Raw genomic sequence first — 19,855 nt, 5'->3', positions numbered from 1 at the left:
TAGGAAGCCAGTGAGCGATCATGGTCTTGTTAATAGACTTGTGACTGTGTTTGGTGAAGGTGTCTTTGTAGAGGATGGTACAAACTGTAAATTATTAATCTGAATTAGAGCAGGGCGATATGGCCAAAAATATTTATCACGATATATATTTGAAAATTTGCGATAACGATATAACTGACGATATAATTTATGCGAGACAAAATACAACTCCACAACATTACTAGCACAAAAAGACAACCTTCCATTTATTTTCACTTAAACAGGAAGCTGGTTTTTATGTACATTAAAGCTTTATAAAAATGTAACAGTGCAAATGCAAATTCCTTGCTGAAAGTTTAACCAAAAGGCATTTCCAGTAGAAATGGGCTGACATATCCTGAGCATAACCATGTATAATATCCACTGAAGTTAAAAAGAGGTGCTTTGCAACATTAAACTGCAGTGTGCAGTACGCATTTTTCGGACCATAAGGTGCAAGGGATTATAAGGCACATTAAGCGAAACAAAGCAGTCAGATAAATCAAACTTTATTAAACTCAATCTTCTTGCTTCCTCCACTTCTGTACCATTGATTCATTAATGTTGAATTCTCTGGCAGCTGCTCTATTCCCATGTTGTTGCAGTATATTAACTCATTCACTGCCAGCCATTGGCAGTGAATGAGTTAAACCCATTGACTCATTCACTGCAATTGACGGCTATAGACGTCAATGGCAGTGAATGAGTTAATAACTAACCTCGTATTGTGGATGGATTATCTCAGTTGTTCTCCTGACTGAAGTTTGGTCCGTTTACAGCATCCTGCCATGCGATTGCATTTGTCTCTAACCATGAGGAACCTTCACGTTAACTTTTATAAGTGGAAAAGTGTTAGTGTTCGTCCTCCAGCTTCACTGTTTATGTTATGCTAACATAGCTGTATCGCTAGCGATCACGTAGCACATCATTATATACCAGCTAGCCCAACTTCAGTAACCTTACAAACGTCACTGCTGTTTAGTTTCCTGTCTTCATTTATGTTGGAAGTGATAACAGAGCTGGACGTTTGAATTTTTTCAGAAATCTCTCAGTCAGAACATGCAATATCATGCTTAGGTAACTAGCCAAACTAGCGAGCTAACTTCCGCTAGCTTCCTGCTAACTTCTAACTAAATGTAATAACTTTTGTTTTCATGGATGCCTGGAAGTTAAACTTCATAGTTACACCTAGTAAAGCAGCAATGCTGATCGTTTTATTAAAGATGAAAGAATTTAGACAGTTTTTAACTCTCATTAATGCTGCAGTGCTGTTTGACCTGAAGGATACAGAGTTTAGGACCCAGATTACTCCCAGATTTAAGAGCATCTTAGTCCGACAAATACGACAATAACAACGGCCGCTTGCATGTTCTGCAATAAAAATGTGCTTTGTCGTGTATCTGACAGACAAACACCAAACCAGTTCCACATCACTGAAGTTAAACCATTTTTACAAACCAATTCTGGTTCATCTGTTTCACTCAACAATCGGCCACGTGCGTATGAAAACAAAGGCACTGCGCATGCGCGTGTTACTCATATTCTATCGCGATATTTCATTTTCCTATCGTTGCCTAACATTATACCGGTATTACCATGAACGGTATAATATGGCCCAGCCCTAATCTGAATAAACACTGATTGATGGGAAATTATAATATACCAGTATCATTCAAATGAACATGAAAAGCTTTATTTTTGCAAATTGTCCTACTCCCTAATTCACACTGTAAGTGTCTGGTGACCGCAATCATCATCTTTTAGTCGCTGAAAGCCTGGACTGGTCTGTTTGGCAGTGATGAGGTTACCGCTGAGTTGTGACCTTAATTTGAGTTTCACATCACTCAGTAGAACGCATAAAGTCCTGGTGGAACTCGCAAACGCGCCTACATGCACGCAAAGGACCAAGTACTGATTGCTCTGACCATCTCTGCTGCCATTAGGCTCTAATCACTTTGTCTCATCTGAAATGCAGCGGGCGATGCATTTCTTCCGCTTATTTATGCTAAAAGACACATGATCCTTACCCCTCAGTGCACGCACGCACACACACACACACACACACACACACACACACACACACACACACACACACACACAGAGCAATCACTGTAATGCTCAACTCTCCACACTGGATTAGTAATGATTAACCAGCTTTATTAGCTCAGCCGGCTAGATTGGTTAAAGAGAGTGAAGGAGAATTTACCGACTCATATACAGTTGGGATTACACACATTCCTCGGCTAAGGTTCCATTTGCATCTGTGCGTGTGTGTCTGTGTGTGCAGCTAAGAAGACAAAATGCTGACAGTGAAGACAGGGTGACACTGACACAGAAAAGTTACCTGGCAGGCAATCTCCTGGGTAAAAAGAATAAAGAACAGCTTTTCATTTACTCAAATTGCTTAATTTTTATTGCAGACCTACTAAGAGGATTTTTAGACTTTAGTCAGAGCATCACAGTGGAAACGTTACAGCAAAAGAGGGGCAAAAATAATGATGTTGAACTTGCTTACTCAAAATATGACCTTGGATATGGAAGAGAAAGTGAAGAAAGGAGATAAAGTAGGATGGAGAAAGGGAAAGAGTCAAATTTTCCATTGTTTATCGTCTGGCTCCTTGACTGTCCCAAGCAATTTGAAGATTTCCCAACACACACTGCAAACAAATTAATTGTTTGCAAGGCAAAGCAGAGTTGAAGACCTACTCTTAGCATTTGAAGAACAGCTGCTACCAATCTGCTATCAAAAACGATCATGGTGTATGCTATGATTTAAGACATTGCATGCAGAACAAAGGCTTAATAAATAAAACATATTAATTATTCTATTAAAAACGCTATTTCACTTTGCACAGGTCTCATCTATAGAGATAGAAAAGGCGACATTACAGCAAAAAAGAGTTTTACCATAATGACAAAATAAGCATGAAGCGTATGTCATATAACTGGCAATTGTAATTTTAACATGAATTCAGGGAAAGGGTGAATTCTCTAAAGTACTTTAATTTCTGCAAGTACAAAAACAGAATTTAATACTATGGGAGTATAATATTGCTTATATAATCTAGTCTGCCAGTGATAGCTGTGGTGCACCTGAACACCCAAAACATTGCACTTCATTAAATAATGTAGTGTACTGATTAATGTACAGGGAGATAAAGTTTTGATTCTTTGGGTGTACATGGACACATACATAGTACATCATTGCTATTTTGACCCAGGGTTTTGTCTCAGTGCAATAACTCAACATGAACCATGAATTTGGAATTGCAGAACGCCATTTTTAAGGCATTTGTGTTGGCAAGAAGTTTAAGCTCTGATTGTTAAAAGACAACTTTAGATGAAAAACAATGAATAGTTTAACACAAGCAATAAACTGTGAGACTATAAAATGAGTGTGATGTGAAAGTGGGAAAAACACATGAAATTGGTTCTTAAAGCTGTGCTAAAATGCTCACGTTTACAGAAAAGTTTTTTGACTTCTATGGACAGTTTCCCTCTTCATAAAACCTTGATTGAGATTTCAATCATCATTTTTAGTGTGGGTTCTGCTAATTATAGTCTCTGAACTGGACCTGCCCAGTTTTTGAGGCACCGGACGAATATTTCTTGTTGTGCGATACAGCCCTTCCAAAAGTATGGCTTTACTTTTTTTGATTTGTAGTATAGCTTACTATGGATTAACAGTTATAATGAATGTAGCTTGCTTACTACCATTAATCATGAATAAAAACTCCACCCTTAGCTAAGGGCCATATTATTTTTTCTCTCTACAAAACAGCAACGTGGCGGTGGCTGAAATGCTAAGGGTGAGATTTCAAAATGCAGTCTACAAGAAATGGATAATGCCACGAAAGGCTACATGGTGGCTAGCTAGCTAGCAAATCATGTTAGAATTAGCATAAGGATGAAGTTAAAAGTCAGGTTGACAGAACAGCATTTCCCTATTTTAGTGGCCTCTTGACCAAAAATGCAACTTGACAGAAGGTCCTCTATCACTTTTTTCATTTTCTTTTTTCTTAAACCACTCATCTACCAGTTTTTCCTCCGTATTTGTCAGAGAAAATCTAAGGTATTGGGGGGGAAAGCAAGGGGCAGGCATAAAAACACGTTCCATAAAAAACATTAGTTTGAAAGTAGTGCTGGATGTCCATTTGGACAAAAACATAAATGACATTTCCTGCCATATTTACCATGAGACCAGGTTGGCCTTCTACAAGCGAGTACCGCATAGACACTCATATAAACACACACATTACCTCAACTTCTCGTTCTACTATCAACCGTGGTGTTGATACAATACCTGATTTCCTTTGCAGATTATGTAACCATTATGCAAGAACCTAAGTCTTGAAGGTCAGGCCTCATTACTACTGCAGGCCTTTCATATTAATCTGTCTTTAAAATGTTTGAAGTTCATTCGAGGCTTTAGATGTGCTTGCCAGTGATTGGTGGCAATATTTGGAGCATGCACTCCAAGTTGCTCATTCTTGTGGCTGAGCCAGCAAGGCCTCATTAAATGCAAAGGCAGACCAGAAAAAACAATATGAAGTGAAAGCTGATACCCATGTAAGTGCTTTTGAACCACTTTCAAAATCTGTTATTTTTTTGCTAATGTGTGGTGGCAACTCACAGCTAGAAAAATGTCGATAACCATTAAAACTATAGTTTATGGCTCTTGCTTGTTTTTTGGCAGTGGATGTTATTATTTTAAAAACACTGTGATTCCTATATCATATGAAACATAAATACCAGAATAATTCCTTAAAGTGCATATTAAACTGAAAAAAGGGTTCGTAAACTAACTCAAGCTGTGCGTTTTTGGACTAGAGTGTGTTGTGTAGTTCTTCCATGATACCAAGTGCATTAAACGTTGAAAGTCAACACAAAAATTGTTTTGAAAGGTAAACTGAGCCAAGTTTTCCATTTTGGATCCTTTTAGAAAGAAATCTCTGAGGGGGAAGTGTTGGACAGATTGTCATGTGAGTGCTTTAAAAGAACAACACTGTTGTGTAACTTTGCTAGTATGTGTATTTTGTTCTCTTTTGGTTTGATGGACTTGCATTTTACTAGAATCTATTACATGTCTTATTAAGTTCAACTTAATAAGAAACAATATGGTCAAATACATGCAACGTGGATGATAAATCTTTCCCTTACATATTGTCTTTATTAGGAACACTTTGCAACTATCGCCAGAACCCAATAAACCCAATGATGATAAAATCTGAACTTTTCTGCAACAAATGTTAATGATCAGTTTTGAAGTCAAAGGAGCTTGCAAAGAAAAGCGTCTGGACTTCTTTAAGTTGCTTGAAGACGTTTCACCTCTCATCCGAGAAGCTTCTTCAGTTCTAAGGTCAAATGGTGGAGAGTCCCAGATATAAACCTAGTGGGAGTGACCCCCCACAGAGGGACAAAAGGACCCCTTGATGATCCTCTAATCGCCTGAGCCAAGGTGGGAAACTGGGCGTGGGTCCCAATCAGCCAGAGTTTCGGGTGTGTTCATTGTGAAACCTGGCCCCACCTTACCATGCGAATTCCTGAGGTCAGATGGCCCAGGATGTGAGTGGGCGTTAAGGCGTCTGGGAAGGGATCTCAAAACGCCCAGTTTCCCACCTTGGCTCAGGCGATTAGAGGATCATCAAGGAATCCTTTTGTCCCTCTGTGGGGGGTCACTCCCACTAGGTTTATATCTGGGACTCTCCACCATTTGACCTTAGAACTGAAGAAGCTTCTCGGATGAGAGGTGAAACGTCTTCAAGCAACTTAAAGAAGTCCAGACGCTTTTCTTTGCAAGCTCCTTTGACTACGATGACCTGGATGACTGAGAACCTTCACAGACAGATCAGTTTTGAACAATTTACTCTGTTGACCTTTTAATTTTAGATGATGTTTAATCATCAGTCGATGTAATGATGTGGGATTTTTTTTTAGATACCAATATCTGGTCATTTAAAAGTTTAAAAATCCAATATGCTGATCTGTTTGCCAATATTTACTTTTTCTTCCAGACACATAAAATATGGAAGAGATTTCTCTAACATTTGTTATGTGTATTTATGTACCCATTTACTCCAAAAATGTAAATGTCATTACATGTGTTTGTTACTCATGGCTAGGGATGGGTATCGTTTAGGTTTTATCCGATACCGGTGCCAAATCGGTACTTTTGAAACGGTGCCGGTGCTTAAACGGTGCTCAAACCGGTGCTTAAAGAATGGAGAACACAAAATTGGTCCAAAAACCTCTCATGTTCAGCTGTTTTTTGTAAAAAGATAACAATGTTAGCCTTTTCTGCAGCTATGGGGCATATATGGTATCACTCTTGGCTGGAAGCAGTGCTTAAACAATGGAAAACACACAAACTTTGTCCTAAACCTCTCATGTTTAACTGTTTTCCACTTTTTCTTTGGTCATTTTAGCCTTTTTAGCCAGGGTGAAGGGAGTACCTGCCATCAAACAAGAAGACAGCCGCATGTAGCTATGATGATGTTTGCTAGTTCACCTTACATGCATTAATGTAATAACGTGGTTAGCCTACTCAACGTAAATTACACGAACAACATTAAGCTACTCACGCAGAGAAGAACGGCTGCTGCTGCATCATCATCCTCATCATTTCTGCTACACTGGCGGGGCTAGGGGCCAGGACTCTCCTCTTCGTGTTTTTGGGGGATGTTGCATAACAGGCAACCCACCCGCAGTAGATGTGTTCGGTGTGAGGTCTCGCAGCAAGCTATCAAATACGGCGCATTTCTGGGCTTTTAAAAAAAACGCTATGCGTCGCCAGGTGTTTCATCGGATTTGAGGTGTTACCTCCTTTTACAGTATCACAGTATCAGCTTAAAGCACTTGTTGCAGGCTGCTGAGTTTGCATATTTTGCTATGAAGTACAGCCAGACTTTTGACCGCTTCGCCTTGGACATTTTTAATCTGTAGCTCTGCTCTAACAGAACGTACGTACCTGGCCCCGCCTACTATCCTCGGAAATGTAAAATGATTGACTAGAATCTAAAGTGTATCACAGCTCAGGAAAAAAAAGCACCGAAATAAAGCACCGAAATGTGCGCTGCTTTTCGGTCTGGTTACTACCGTTTATGTGATGGCACCGGACACCGGTACCCATCCCTACTCATGGCCATTATAAATACCAATACCAACACATTACCCAATAGCTAATATAAACCCATCACTCATATAAGTCAGTCTCAATACAGATCACACTGTTAGTCAAATTACTAGTTCTCTCAAGTTTAAAGGTTACTTTTTACCTCTAAGTGAAGCTTTAAGGTAAATTTCGATTCAAAGTGTTTTGTTTTTTTAGTCAGCAGTTCAACATGATAAATGCATTATACAAACGAATTTTAAATAAACAACATAATAAAAATCTTAATTTTAAGAAGTCAAAAGCTTCAAGTTTTACAGAAGAACCCAAACAGAATGGAAAACTTCAGTCTGGTTAATGCCAAACTAATAAGATAAATAAATTGAAATTGTTTACAAGAAATATACAAAAAAATCAGGCGAGCTTATTTCATAATACTTATGAAATGAAAAAAAAAAAGACTTTTTATTGTCTTATTGCCCAGCCCGAATTTCATTGACATGTTTAAAAACCTGTTTTTCAAACCTTCTGCGTTCTTTTCCAACTACATATAGACAGTTATGTCCTAATCGCAGCAGCTGACCCTGTCGTTGGACTAGACTACATGGTATGATAATTGCATTTACTGCCATAACTTGCTGTTTTTATCACTATAATACTCCATCGGCATGAGCCCCCATACTGGAGGCTTATAATCTAATGTTTTAAAACTGCTGATTAGCCTGCTACTACTAAATTCCTTTGCCATGCACTATGTAAACTGTGTAGTGATAATAATTCAGTAGGTATTTTCCCTCAGGTGAAATCACAAGCAATCCAAAACAGGTGGAAAAACCCCTTAATTATCCGTGTGTGATGAGTACACATGCAAAAATGTCCGCAAACACACTAACGGCATCCACAAGCTGGGCTGTCTGGTAATTGTCTGCAGATGTGAACTTCGGGATTCAGGTCAGCAAAAGTAATGTAATACAATGCTTGAAGCCAATCTGTAGGCTTATAAACCATCAGACTGTTGAAAAATACTCATGCATTCCTCTAGTTCGGTGTTGTGGCACAGAAACTCTGCTTAAGGGTCATTTAAAGCCAGCCACTAACACCGAGGCAAAAGAAAACAAATTGAAGTAGCCCACGATGTGAACATTTGTGGAATGTTCCTTTATCGTGTTTATATTCGCTCTAAGTGATCTCACAGGCCTTTGGTGCCTTCAAGGGATATTACTGCACTTATTCCACCATAGCAGTTTATACAAACCTGCACAAATGTCCAGGATAGTTTGTACATTTGAGATGTGTGTGTGTTGGTGTTGTGTATTAGAGAGAGTGATTGTTGAACAGTTGGTCCACGGATGTTCACAAAGACCTTCGCACTCAAATGGACATGGCTACCGTGACGTCACTAACTGGTTTCTGAAGTGCTGTTTTGAAGCCTTGAGATGAGCATTTTCGGCCTTGCCAACTTGATGATGTTTCAAAAAGTAGATGCGACATCTGCAATCAGCAAACCCCTGATAACCCTCCTTTCTGACACATAGCATGACCAAGATTTAGAAAGCTGATTTAATCTTTGTTCAGTATGACCGAAAATAAGTGACTAACACCATAAACTCTGCAGTGTTTCTAGAGGTCAAATCAGAAAACCTTTCTATAGATTTCTATTGGTATTTTGCAACCCGTGGAGCTACGTCCACCTTTTATACTCTAGACTACTGTGTTGTTATTAGAATTATGTTTAAATGAGCAAAGGTGAGAATCACTAGGCACCCCACAATGTAATATTATTATATAGCATATACTGCAAATCATCACCTTTTTTTAGCTGCAAATTATGTCTTCAAAGTGTATCAGTATATGTTTTGTCTAATAATATACAGTTATCTCACTTTAGTTTTTTTTTATTCATTTATTTTGCCATAAATATTGCAATAAGTCAGTCTGATATCAGTCTGCGATTGGATGGGACCAAGATAGTAACTACATGCAATCTGCTTTTGATAGTACAGCAATGAAATGTAATACATTTTCAAAAATCACGTGTCTCTTGCTGTTTACATTGACCAAAAATCACATTTAACAGAAATTCAAAATTAACTATTACATTTGTGTAACACAGTAAGGGGAATTGTTGAAAAGAATATATCAATGGGCCAATAGGCTCGACTATAGGAGCACAGGGGTGTATTCAAATGAGACACAGAGACAAGAATGTAACTCAAAAGAACCAGCCAACTTTAGTGACATAAACCATAAGGTTGACAAGCACAGGTTAAAGACACTTTACAATGGTAGAAAGGAAACTTACAAAAATTAAAAGAAAAGTAAAACACAAACTACTAAAGCAATGACTTGGCCAAGTGTTATTTTTGGTTTTCAATGTTCGGGTTTCAATGCTCGGGTTTCAATGCTCGGGTGCACCCTAGTAACCTGACTCCTTAACTCTTATAGAAACAGATTACACAAATCCAATGCACATTCAAATGAAAATTTCACACTCTTTTCACATGTGGAGAATGCTCTACACAACAGCTCATTATTTAAAGTCCCAAATAAAAAATGTCCAAGGGGTAAAGTCCAAAAAATTCCCAGGGTGTGAAAGAAAATAGGGATGAGAGAATGTCAGTCAGTGGTCTTATGTATAACCAGCTGTGCGTGAAAGTGTGAGTGATACAGTCCTACCACACCGCAAGGTGCAGCAGATCATCAAGTGGAAAAGAAGCGAATCTCAGTCTCTCTAAGTCCAGGTGGGAAGGCTCGCCATCTATTTCACTGGAGGAATCCACCTCAGGAACAATTCAGCATACAAAAAAAACCTGACCTGTCAACAGACAGGGTCAGAAGAGCAATTCAAATATTAATTATGCTGTTCTAGCTATAATTCACAACTTAGGATTTTGTTTAAATCACATTCAACATAAATTTGCAATAAAAATACTCAATTTTGCAAAAATAAAACATCTCTCTTACACAAACTATGCATTAAACCAAGTAAAGTCAGTGCATATGCATATATGTCGCATATGCGGCAATTATTAATCAAACAATTGAGATTAATTCAGTTTCTCAACGATAAAATGTGAAACAGACATGAACTAACTGAGACATACAACATGTGCTCACCGATCTCAGCGCATCACGGCCGAAGACAATGGCATAGTGTCTCTCGGTCGGAAAATGCAGGGCTCTAAATAACGTAACAGGACATGTTTTCTCTTTAATAACCGTAATACGACATGAAGGAAAAATAAACATAAATTGCGCTTCAAGTGTTACCTTACTTCTGGAAGCAGATTGAGATTAACTTCCAGGCAGTTGATAGCAACCAGAGCTAACAAAGGCTAACAGTTTAGCTCCACGCGGTACTTTTTAAAGTCACCAGAAAAATGCAGCATTTGCCTGCTTACTCACTGTGGCTACTTTTAACATGAAAGGTAGCTGATAACCAGTGAACTTATGTGCAACACAGTTGGTTGCAACTTATATCTAATACTTTTTTCCAGCTCAAAAGCTTCAGTCTCTCCTTTCTCCTGCCAGCACGCGACTACCTCCACACATAGCAGCAAACACAGAGCACGTAGGTGGGACATACAGCGGCAGACTGCTCTCCCATTGGTCAAAACATACTGGGACCTGTGCATTTCGATTGGTTGGGCAGGCTGTCCATCTCTCCTCATATCAGTCCTTAAAGTGGTACCCCCATTTTATGTGGGTTACACCTGCACTCAGCAACCTTCATGTTCTACATGAATATAACCGGAATACAACCAGCCGGCAACCAGCCGAGTTGAGTCTCTTCACTTGTGCTAGTTGACAAGGACTCATTCAGACTGATGGCAACATGTTGGCAATCTGTTGGCAATTAGGCAGCAATTATCTACAAAGCTTTGACATTTTTGATAGTGATTGCAGTCATTCCAAGTCAGACTCCAACTATTTGCAGAAAAGTTGGCTTCTTTCAGGTGACCTGTGCAATCACCTTCGGATCAAAAGTGGGTGAGCAACATCCTTAAACTCTGGGCAACCATTCAGTCACCACAAGATGTAGCCAGTTGCAGAATGTGGGAAAAAAATACAATCACCAGGCAACCATCGACTTTTATTTATTTTGACGCAAGGAAGTTAATGTCCTATTTTTACTTGTGTGACTGAGATGTTATCCAAAGTTACTTCCTAATTCAGCGCAAGCTAAGTATGTCCAGTGCTGGATGGTTTTTCAGTTGAACCAATTTAACCTCCTAAGATCCGAACTCTTTCTTGGGATGCATTTTTAATGTCTCTTTGCTATTTGGGCTGATTGGGACCTGATGAATGTAGAAACAAAGAAATACTCGATTTTTTATTTTTACCTGATTTTGTTTCTGAGAAAAATGAGATCCACATATGAGGACATTCGCTTTAAATTTTGATAGGACAGTGGTAGTATAATGTTCTCATAAGTGGATATCAGGCCCTTGTAGAGCAAAATTTAGTATTTTGGTCTAGGCAACCCAAAATGTGATGTCCACATATGTGGACGCCAGGTCCTAGGAGGTTAATGTAAGTTTGCTAGGCTAAATCTTTGCTCTCAGCATGGTGATTCATGAGATGAGCCCTCTCATTCCCAGAGTGTTTTAATTTATTAAACACTCCCCCCCCATCCTTAGAAATGAGTGAGTTTTTAAATATCGTGCTTTATTTGTCTGTCAGTTGTGTGTTGAATCCAAAAAGACTTAGCATGATAAAATAAATAAAACCACACAACTGAAATATGAACAAGGGTATGTAGAGAGACACTCAGTCCTTAACATTCAGCCTCTTATACTAAGGACACTGTCAGTAACCCTTGTGGACATGTGTATGCATACATTTCATTGATGACACACGGTCACAAGTCAATGGGAAACCAATGAAAAAAAAAGAAAGCTACAGCAGTTTTTGTAATGCCACTTGCTTGAGGCCAAGAATGGTCACACTGATGCCTCTGTGGTATTGTAGGTGGAGTTGCAGTGCTCAGATTCTGCATGCACTCATGCATGTATCCAGGGACACACACAATTCTTATTACCTGTCCTGTAGTAAATCGATCACAGATGACAGAATTCTGTGAGACATATTTTCTTTGAAACCCCCCCCCCCCTCCCAAACCCCCCCCCCCCCCCAAAAAAAAAAAACAACTAGAATGAGTCACCAAAAGTACCTGTGGTCTGGTCCAAGTGATGTTTGGTTGTGGTACTAGACAGAGCAAAGAGCAAGTCATGTTGTGTATTATTTAGTAAATTATAGGAATATATAATGACCAAAATGATCCAGTAATGCAAAAACAATCCAGTAGAGCATCAATTATTATAACCCCAGTCTTTATGTTATGTGCCACTAAACCTACCTTTACACATTCTGCATAACTTTCATGATGCATTTAATTAACATCACATTGTGAGTGCACATTTGCAGGGTTATCATAACTGTTTCACCATGGTCATGGCATCTAATGATTTATGCAATGCATCATAGCAACAAGTGTTCCAGTGCCTGAGTGTGTGCATGCGTGTGTGTATCTTCCAGGTGCGTTACCATAGTAATATTTCTCTCACTTCCTGGCTCTTTTGAGTTCTGTATGTATGTGTTGCCAAGGAAACTGACATAGTCTATTGCCTGAGGTTTTGCGCCATTTGTCCCATTGTCTAAAATAGAACAGAAACCACATGCTGCAGTTCAGTGTATGTCCAAATGGTATTAGTCATCTAACTGCATAGTGCTGGCCCAGTCAGCAGAGTCATTAATCTTTCCAGGGTAAAATCTGTCAGATGGGAGCACAAAGCAGCAGCAACACTGATAGCATAGCATTTGCTGAATCCAGTCCTTAACAGAAGCGTTAAACTAAGGCCTGCACACTTAAAAATCTCTTGATGCTTGGTCTCATACTAATCCTTGTCTTTCTTCTTCCTTCACATAATATATTCAGTCATTTCTGCTGAAACAACAACAACAAAAAAGTAGTAAATAGCACCCGTTAAACTTTAAATTATCTGATTATATCTGCCCAGCCATTCCAGCAAACAGCCAATTGGAGGCTTTACAATACAAGCCAGCATGACAGAAGGAGCTGGGGTAAGAGGTGGCTTGCAAAGTGGCTTGCATCAGCTGTGCACAGGCTAAAGCTGCTCATGCTAGACTAAAGGGTGATTGGCACCTGTCTCCAAACAATTGTGGTCTGACTCAGACTGACTGCTGTAACTCAGGTAAATTGCCAACACGTGTCCAGCCGCTGATTTTTTTTTCCCATAATTAGCAGACTTTGGTGCACAACGGGGAGGGGTAATAACTGACGTAAACATTGAGCTTTTTTTTCTTGGATTTTTGTGCCCTGAATGGACTTACTATTCTACAGATGGATATCAGATGGATGAATATCATCACCAAGGAATTGGTATTCCTTTACCTCAATGTTATTTAAGCATGGAAAATACTAAAATAATTTAAAGTTACTATTAATTTAAAGAAACATGCAGTGTAAATAGATAGAATTGATGCTGGTGCACCAGTTTTGGTTGGGACATATTCAATCATTGTTGGCCAGAAGAGTGGCCAACCATGAGCAAGAGCATCAAGTTGGAATTATGGTTAAAAAGAAAGTTTTTTTAATGATGTAGATGGTAAGAAAATTCAACGCACATTTACTATGTTTTTTTTTCTTTTGGACACATTAAACAAACAGATTTATATTTGTTATTTATAGTTATTTACTTACTCGTTTACACTCTTACAAGTATTAGCGTATTATGCTGAAGTAAGCATGTCTTCTGCAATCTTGAATTCTTTGAGCAAAGTGTTAGACAGATTGTCCTGTCCTGTGTGCAACACTATTGAACAACACTATTGTGTAACTTTGCTATTTTCTGAGCGTATTTTGGCGTGCTGGCATGTTCAGCTTAATAGGAAATAATATGGTCAAATGTGGTCAGTGTGGAATTCATATTCTGCAAAGAATAAAACCTCTTTCACTGACATATTCTCTTGATTAGGATCACTACATCTACTGTCATGGTTTGAAGACCAAAACTCCCTAAACCCAGTGTGTGTTTTAAAGTTAAAATTTTAATTTTCTACAACGAATATTAAATACAAATTTAGAGAGACTTTCTCAAAACAAAGCTGAAGGGTGTTTCTTTTGTCTCTTTTTTACTAATCGCCTATTATAAACGTGATACCGATGAATTGGCTAATAGCGCTAATATTGGCAGATAATACAGCCCTATAATGTACTTTTACTACTATAAATGCACATACACAACATATTATCTTATTTAAGAGTTGAATTGTACAAGGCACTTTGGTAACAGTGAGCTGACTGCCTGTGTGTCATTCATTCAAAGGTATAAACCAGAGTCCAGCAGTGATAGCAGGACTTGGTCTCCCTCCCTCGGCTCTTCTGTCAGCATTCCACAGTTTTCGACACTTAAGAGCCGAAGCTCATCCGTCTTGTTCAGAGATCCCGCTGAGCAGAACCAGCTCGACCGAGGACAGACCTCTTTTTTTTTTCTTTACTTTTTTTTATAACATCGTTCCAACAGCTTGTCTTTTCTTTTGTTGTATGTGTGTGCCCTCTGAAGTGAAGCGGGCTGAAAAAGGGTTTCCTCAGTCAGCGATAAGGAATGGCGGTACACAGGCGTGCACTGACAAAAAATATGCAGAACAGCTGTGCTGGATAAAATGCTTTCTGAAAGGGGGGCAACATGCAACTCGCTTCACTCGCTCACTCGCACACAAAGTCATTTGGCTCTCCAGGTTGCCTGTATCCACATCATGTTTTCCTTCCATGGCTGAATGATGGCTCTGTTGCCTCACTGCACTGACTGGGGTCAAATAACAAGCGAGCTGACAGCAGGGAGGGTTGAATGGCTTCAGGAAAATATTGTTGATAGAGGCCCAAATATGAAAAGTTAAGTCTTCATGGTGTCTCATTTTTCTTCTACATACCATGGGTAAACATCAATCAGATGAAAATTTAAACAGGGATCTAATAAGAAAAAGAAAATGCTCATTCTTGCATAAATGCAGACACATTGCACACTGTTAAGCCCTCAGTCTGGTTAAGACATTAGGTAAATTGACACAGAGGAATGCATGAATTGATATTCAGGTGGCTGAAACGTTCAAAACCAATGCTGTCTCAGAATCTCCAGTATTTAATTACGTTTTACATCAGTTCAGTTTCATCCTGATCGCAGATAAAGCCCAACCTGGAAGGTAAATATGCTCATTTTGAATCCAGGGCACATATTGTAGATCCATCAGTATAGGGCCAGCTTAAGATGTCCCCAATTGCTCCTTAGAGCTAGAATAGAGGAGTGTCTTCCAAAGCACGTGGTGTCTTTATTCGTCTTTGTAGGCTACATCAGCAGTACAGTAGGTTTAATCAGCTTCACATTCATTAGTTTTTAAACATTTGGTGCTAAATAAACTAAGTCCCATAAGACTTAATTATTTCCATACGCAATCAGGGATCAAGACATTTTACCCAAGTAAAAAGGTTTTAGAGGTCCTTCTCCTCGAATAGATTAAAACCTTCTGTAAATCTACAAATTAGTCCACACCTCACACCTCTGCTTCTTTTCTGCAGCTTGCTGCTGCCTGGCTCTTTGCGTCTGTGAGCCCGACTTCATCACAAGTTGGCTGACCACATCAAAGAAGAACAGCTCTGTTTTGCATTGCTAAAGTGTGCTTTGTAAAGCAGGAGAGGAAAACCCGGTGAAGTGAGCGTTAGTTGGCAAGATTAGTGAGGTGGAAGCAGACATGGAGCGCACCAAAATTATAGAAGATATTTTAATGATGCAATTTTATTTATATAGCACCAAATCACCAAAACAATCTGTGCTTTATATTGTAGGGTAAAGAGCCTATAGTAATACAGAGAAAACTTCAACAATCGGGCAACCTCTTTTGAGCAAGCGCTCGAAGACAGGTGGAAGGAAAAACTCCCTTTTAATAGGAAAGAGGAGAGGAAGACAGGAGAAAAGGCATGCAGCCACTGAGCTGACTGCTTGATTCACTTGTATCTCCTATCATATGAAAACATACTATATGGAAAGTGAATAAAGTTAAGAACAGGATTGTCACTGGAGGGTTCAATCAACAATCGAGTTACCTGACGAGGAACCATATTCGATACACATAGATACTGACAGGATGGCATTTAACCCCCAACCGCAGCCCTAATCCTAACCATATGATAACTTATGTCGTAACTTCTCTGACCTGGACTTGCAACATAAAAATTGAAAATTAGTGCATCTTTATATGAAAACCGATAAAAATCAGCAATGCAATGTAAAATGACATGAAATGGTTCCATGTTCCCATACTGTTAATATTCCTTTTGGTATAAGTTTTGTCTCACTTGTTCTTCCCAGGGGGATTTCACCTGGAGCAGCCTGTCGGGGCGGAGCGTGCGTCTGATGCCAGTTGCCATCCAAAGCCTGTCAGAGCTGGAGAGGGCCCGGCTACAGGAAGTGGCCTTCTCCCGTTTACACCAGGACTATGACTTGGGATGTCAGATAACCATGCCAAAAGGTGGGGATTGTTTTGTTCTTTTTAATGCATACTGTAGACTTGAGTTAAACAGCGTCACATCATTTTTATGTTTAAATCAGTATATCCAATCCATTCAGAGCTCACAAAGTCCTTTGGATAACATCAGGGTTTTGAGAACCTGACAGTTATATGACTGTTACCAAACCAAATGCATGTATTATTGCCTCCAGGACTCTTCTGTGTTACATGCGGTACAAACTGATATGCTTGACCTGGGTTTGTAGTGCAAGCTTGTCCAGATATCTTTAATTGTTCCATAAAGTACAGCCAATGCTCAAGTCCCTGACCACATCCCTCAAGTGTATTGAAGGGAAGTCGTGTATGGTCTATGTTTGGAGAAGTTGTGACAACACACGAAAGATATAAGCCTTATTTCACATAGGGATTGGTTGCTTCCTGTTCGCCTTGGTATCTGTTGACCTCCCGTCCTCATAACGACATGAAACTCCCTTTCCGCTGTGGCAGAGGCCAAGTGCAGCCACTGTAAATGCTATTTAAAAAGTCTTAGGGTGTGCACAAGAGTGATATAGTTGACCTTATTGTTCCGTGTTTTGCTCTTGTAAACCAGATAATTAAGCTTTTGCTAAACTTGGATTAATTTGTCAAATTTTCTCATTTTCCGAACACAGACAGAGCACTGCAGTGAGACTGCAGTGAGACTGCTGGAGTTGGTGGTTTTCCACTGGCCTCGCCCAGCCTAAAAATGTCCACATGCATCATTTTGTAGATATCAGAGAAAACAAATATAATCCCACCCAATTTAGGAAGATAAGTTTGCAAATTTTAATAAATGTAAACCCTTACTGAATTTTTAAAAGTGGACTTGTCAGTGATGTAATTTTAGCTCTGTAGTCCTGAAGTTGATCAGTCTGGAGTTCAGAAATACGCAGATATGCAGTCCTGTTAAAACTAGGTACACCTTTACTGTTTCCATAGAAATTAAGTGGAGAAGTGGCATCCAGGTGCTGCTAATTAGATGCATTTTCTTAACTCAAGGGTGTCCAACTCCAGGCCTCAAGGGCTGGTGTCCTGCAGGTTTTAGATATCACCCTGGGTCAACACACCTGATTCAAATGATTAGTTCATTACCAGGTTTCTGGTGAACTTCAAGACATGTTGAGGAGGTAATTTAGCCTTTAAATCAGCTGTGTTGGATCAAGGACACATCTAAAACCCACTGGCCCTCGAGGCCTGGAGTTGGACACCCCTGGCTTAACTGATCATCATCAAGCCCTCTATAAAAGCAGACGTTTAAGCAGTTTTAGCATTCAAGCATGTGTTAATATAATGCCACGATCTTCCCAGGAGTGAATATCAAAGCAAATTCATCCTATGTTGCCTATTGCAGCCACGGGTTCTGAGCACCTTGCAGTCATTATGCTCACCATGAACTTCTCTGCATATTCTAAAGGCCATGTGTCCGAAGGCTAAAGCTCGACTGAAATTGAATCATTCAACAGGTCAATGATCCCAAATCTACAGCAGAGTCTTTTATATTGCTGATAATGTACAAAAAATTATTAATTCAAGTTATTGCTGCTGAAGTTGGTTCTACAAGCTACTGGATCATGGGTTGGGCTTAGTTTTTCACAACACTGAATGTTATTTTTCACATGGCTGCATAACATGAACGCAGCTTTCATGACCTCACCCACTAATTCGTCAAGGCTCGCCTTGAAAGATTGGGCAATGTCTTTTAACAGTTGGTCTGTTAATGTTTTTAAAGTAGTCGTGTTACTCACGTATACGGAAGGTCTTACAAACCACAAAGTAGCGAGTCCCTAAATTCAACCCTGCTTTATCAACTTTTTTTAGTATCACGGGCACCACGATTACCCAATTAAGAAGTCATTCGTCTTTCAGTTTCATCAGCTTGCATATTAACTCATGCAAAAGACACATGTTAAAATTGACCAATCCCCACATTTCTTAGTTGACTCTTTTTGGGGCAGCTAGCACTTTTTTTTTTTGCATTCTGCTGTTCTTTACAGTTACTTTAGTCTTGCAAGGTAATAATCAATAAAAATAACAGCTAAAACTCACAATATCATATGACATCTGAATTTTGAATCTGTTTCTGCTACAAGCTAAGGTGCACAAAGGGGCACAGTGAGGGTAGCATTGTGCACTATATCAGTTGAGTGGGTGCCATAGCAGCACTATAGTGCAGTGAGTGGATTATCCGGGGCTTGCATTCCAGCTGAAGGTTAAACCTCTCCCCAGCATGATTTAATACGTACTTGTCTGCGTTGCTTATGAATTCCAGAGCCCCTGACGGCCGCCATGTGGAAGCAAGAGAAATATTTCAACTGTGTGAGATTTTGTGTGCGCGCCCGATCGCTGTTTCGGCTCCGCTATAACGTGCGTTTTGTGTCTGATATTTATCCGAGAGGCAGGGCTCGTGTTTCTAGGGTTTCTTCGAGAACAAGGAGAGGATTAAAGGAGGACAGAAGCTGGGAAGACAAGGAGGGATGGGATGAGAAAAAGGCACCAAAGGTTCATCGTACGACTTCACAACTGGTTGCGAGCTGAGGAGAGGAGTGTGCCGTTTTCGGGGGGATTTCCGCAAGGCTTTTGGAAATCATCTGTCAAAAATCCAAACCATTTCCTCTGTCTTCCTCTCCCTTCTCACTCTTGCTGCCCCCGCTTTCAATCACAACATCTGCTTTCTTTCTCGCGGTGTCTCACGCCCCTCACTGTTTTCACCTACTTTTCTCCCAGACTTTGTGCTTCTGCTGCGCTTAAAGTTTCAGGCCAGGTTAAATGGATTAGAAACCTGACATAAGCTGCCAGCACCACCATCAAGCACATTATGTGCACTGGATGCAGTTCCCTCATCCCCCCTCCAAGTGACTCATTTGACACAGCTGTAAGGGAACATCTGCGGTTCAAACCGAGGTTGCTACACCAGCAGATCGAGGCTCCGCGAATTAGCCCAGAAAGATCTCACGTGTTAAAAGGACTGCATTTTTATAGCAGAGTGACAGAACGATAACATTAAAAGTTGCTGAGGTTTCCACAAAACTGACATTCCTCGCCACAAGATGAAGATCCCAAGACTTTCAAGTCTCACGTGGCGCAGCTTCCACAGTTTCCTGATCATCAGTCAACAAATTCAGGAGCCATTCATCATGTTGACGGCCGACAAAACGGCTTCCTCTT

General features: G+C 39.7%; 1 protein-coding gene and 1 long non-coding RNA gene across 4 annotated transcripts in view; one reads left to right on the top strand and one right to left on the bottom strand.

Annotated features, from left to right (window-relative positions):
• LOC113016344 (rho GTPase-activating protein 6) overlaps positions 1-19,855 on the top strand; it is a 135,368-nt gene that overhangs the window by 98,206 nt on the left and 17,307 nt on the right. Inside the window, 1 exon segment of the mRNA XM_026159113.1 lies at positions 16,513-16,672. Coding sequence (XP_026014898.1) covers positions 16,513-16,672 — 160 coding nt within the window.
• On the bottom strand, positions 9,335-10,886 carry LOC113016345 (uncharacterized). Of its 3 annotated transcripts, none has more exons than XR_003271218.1 (3): positions 10,397-10,886; positions 10,244-10,307; positions 9,335-9,941 (listed from the first exon to the last, which is right to left on the bottom strand). It is a non-coding gene; the product is annotated as an uncharacterized LOC113016345 (long non-coding RNA). The 3 variants fall into 3 exon arrangements; XR_003271219.1 differs by having other exon boundaries at positions 10,402-10,886; XR_003271217.1 differs by lacking the exon at positions 10,397-10,886 and having other exon boundaries at positions 10,244-10,378.

This window comes from Astatotilapia calliptera, chromosome 23 (genome assembly GCF_900246225.1).
Source record: "Astatotilapia calliptera chromosome 23, fAstCal1.2, whole genome shotgun sequence".
NCBI classification, from domain to species: Eukaryota; Metazoa; Chordata; class Actinopteri; order Cichliformes; family Cichlidae; genus Astatotilapia; species Astatotilapia calliptera.
Note: the sequence above shows the minus strand (reverse complement) of the source record. Positions and strands in the feature narration are given on the sequence as shown.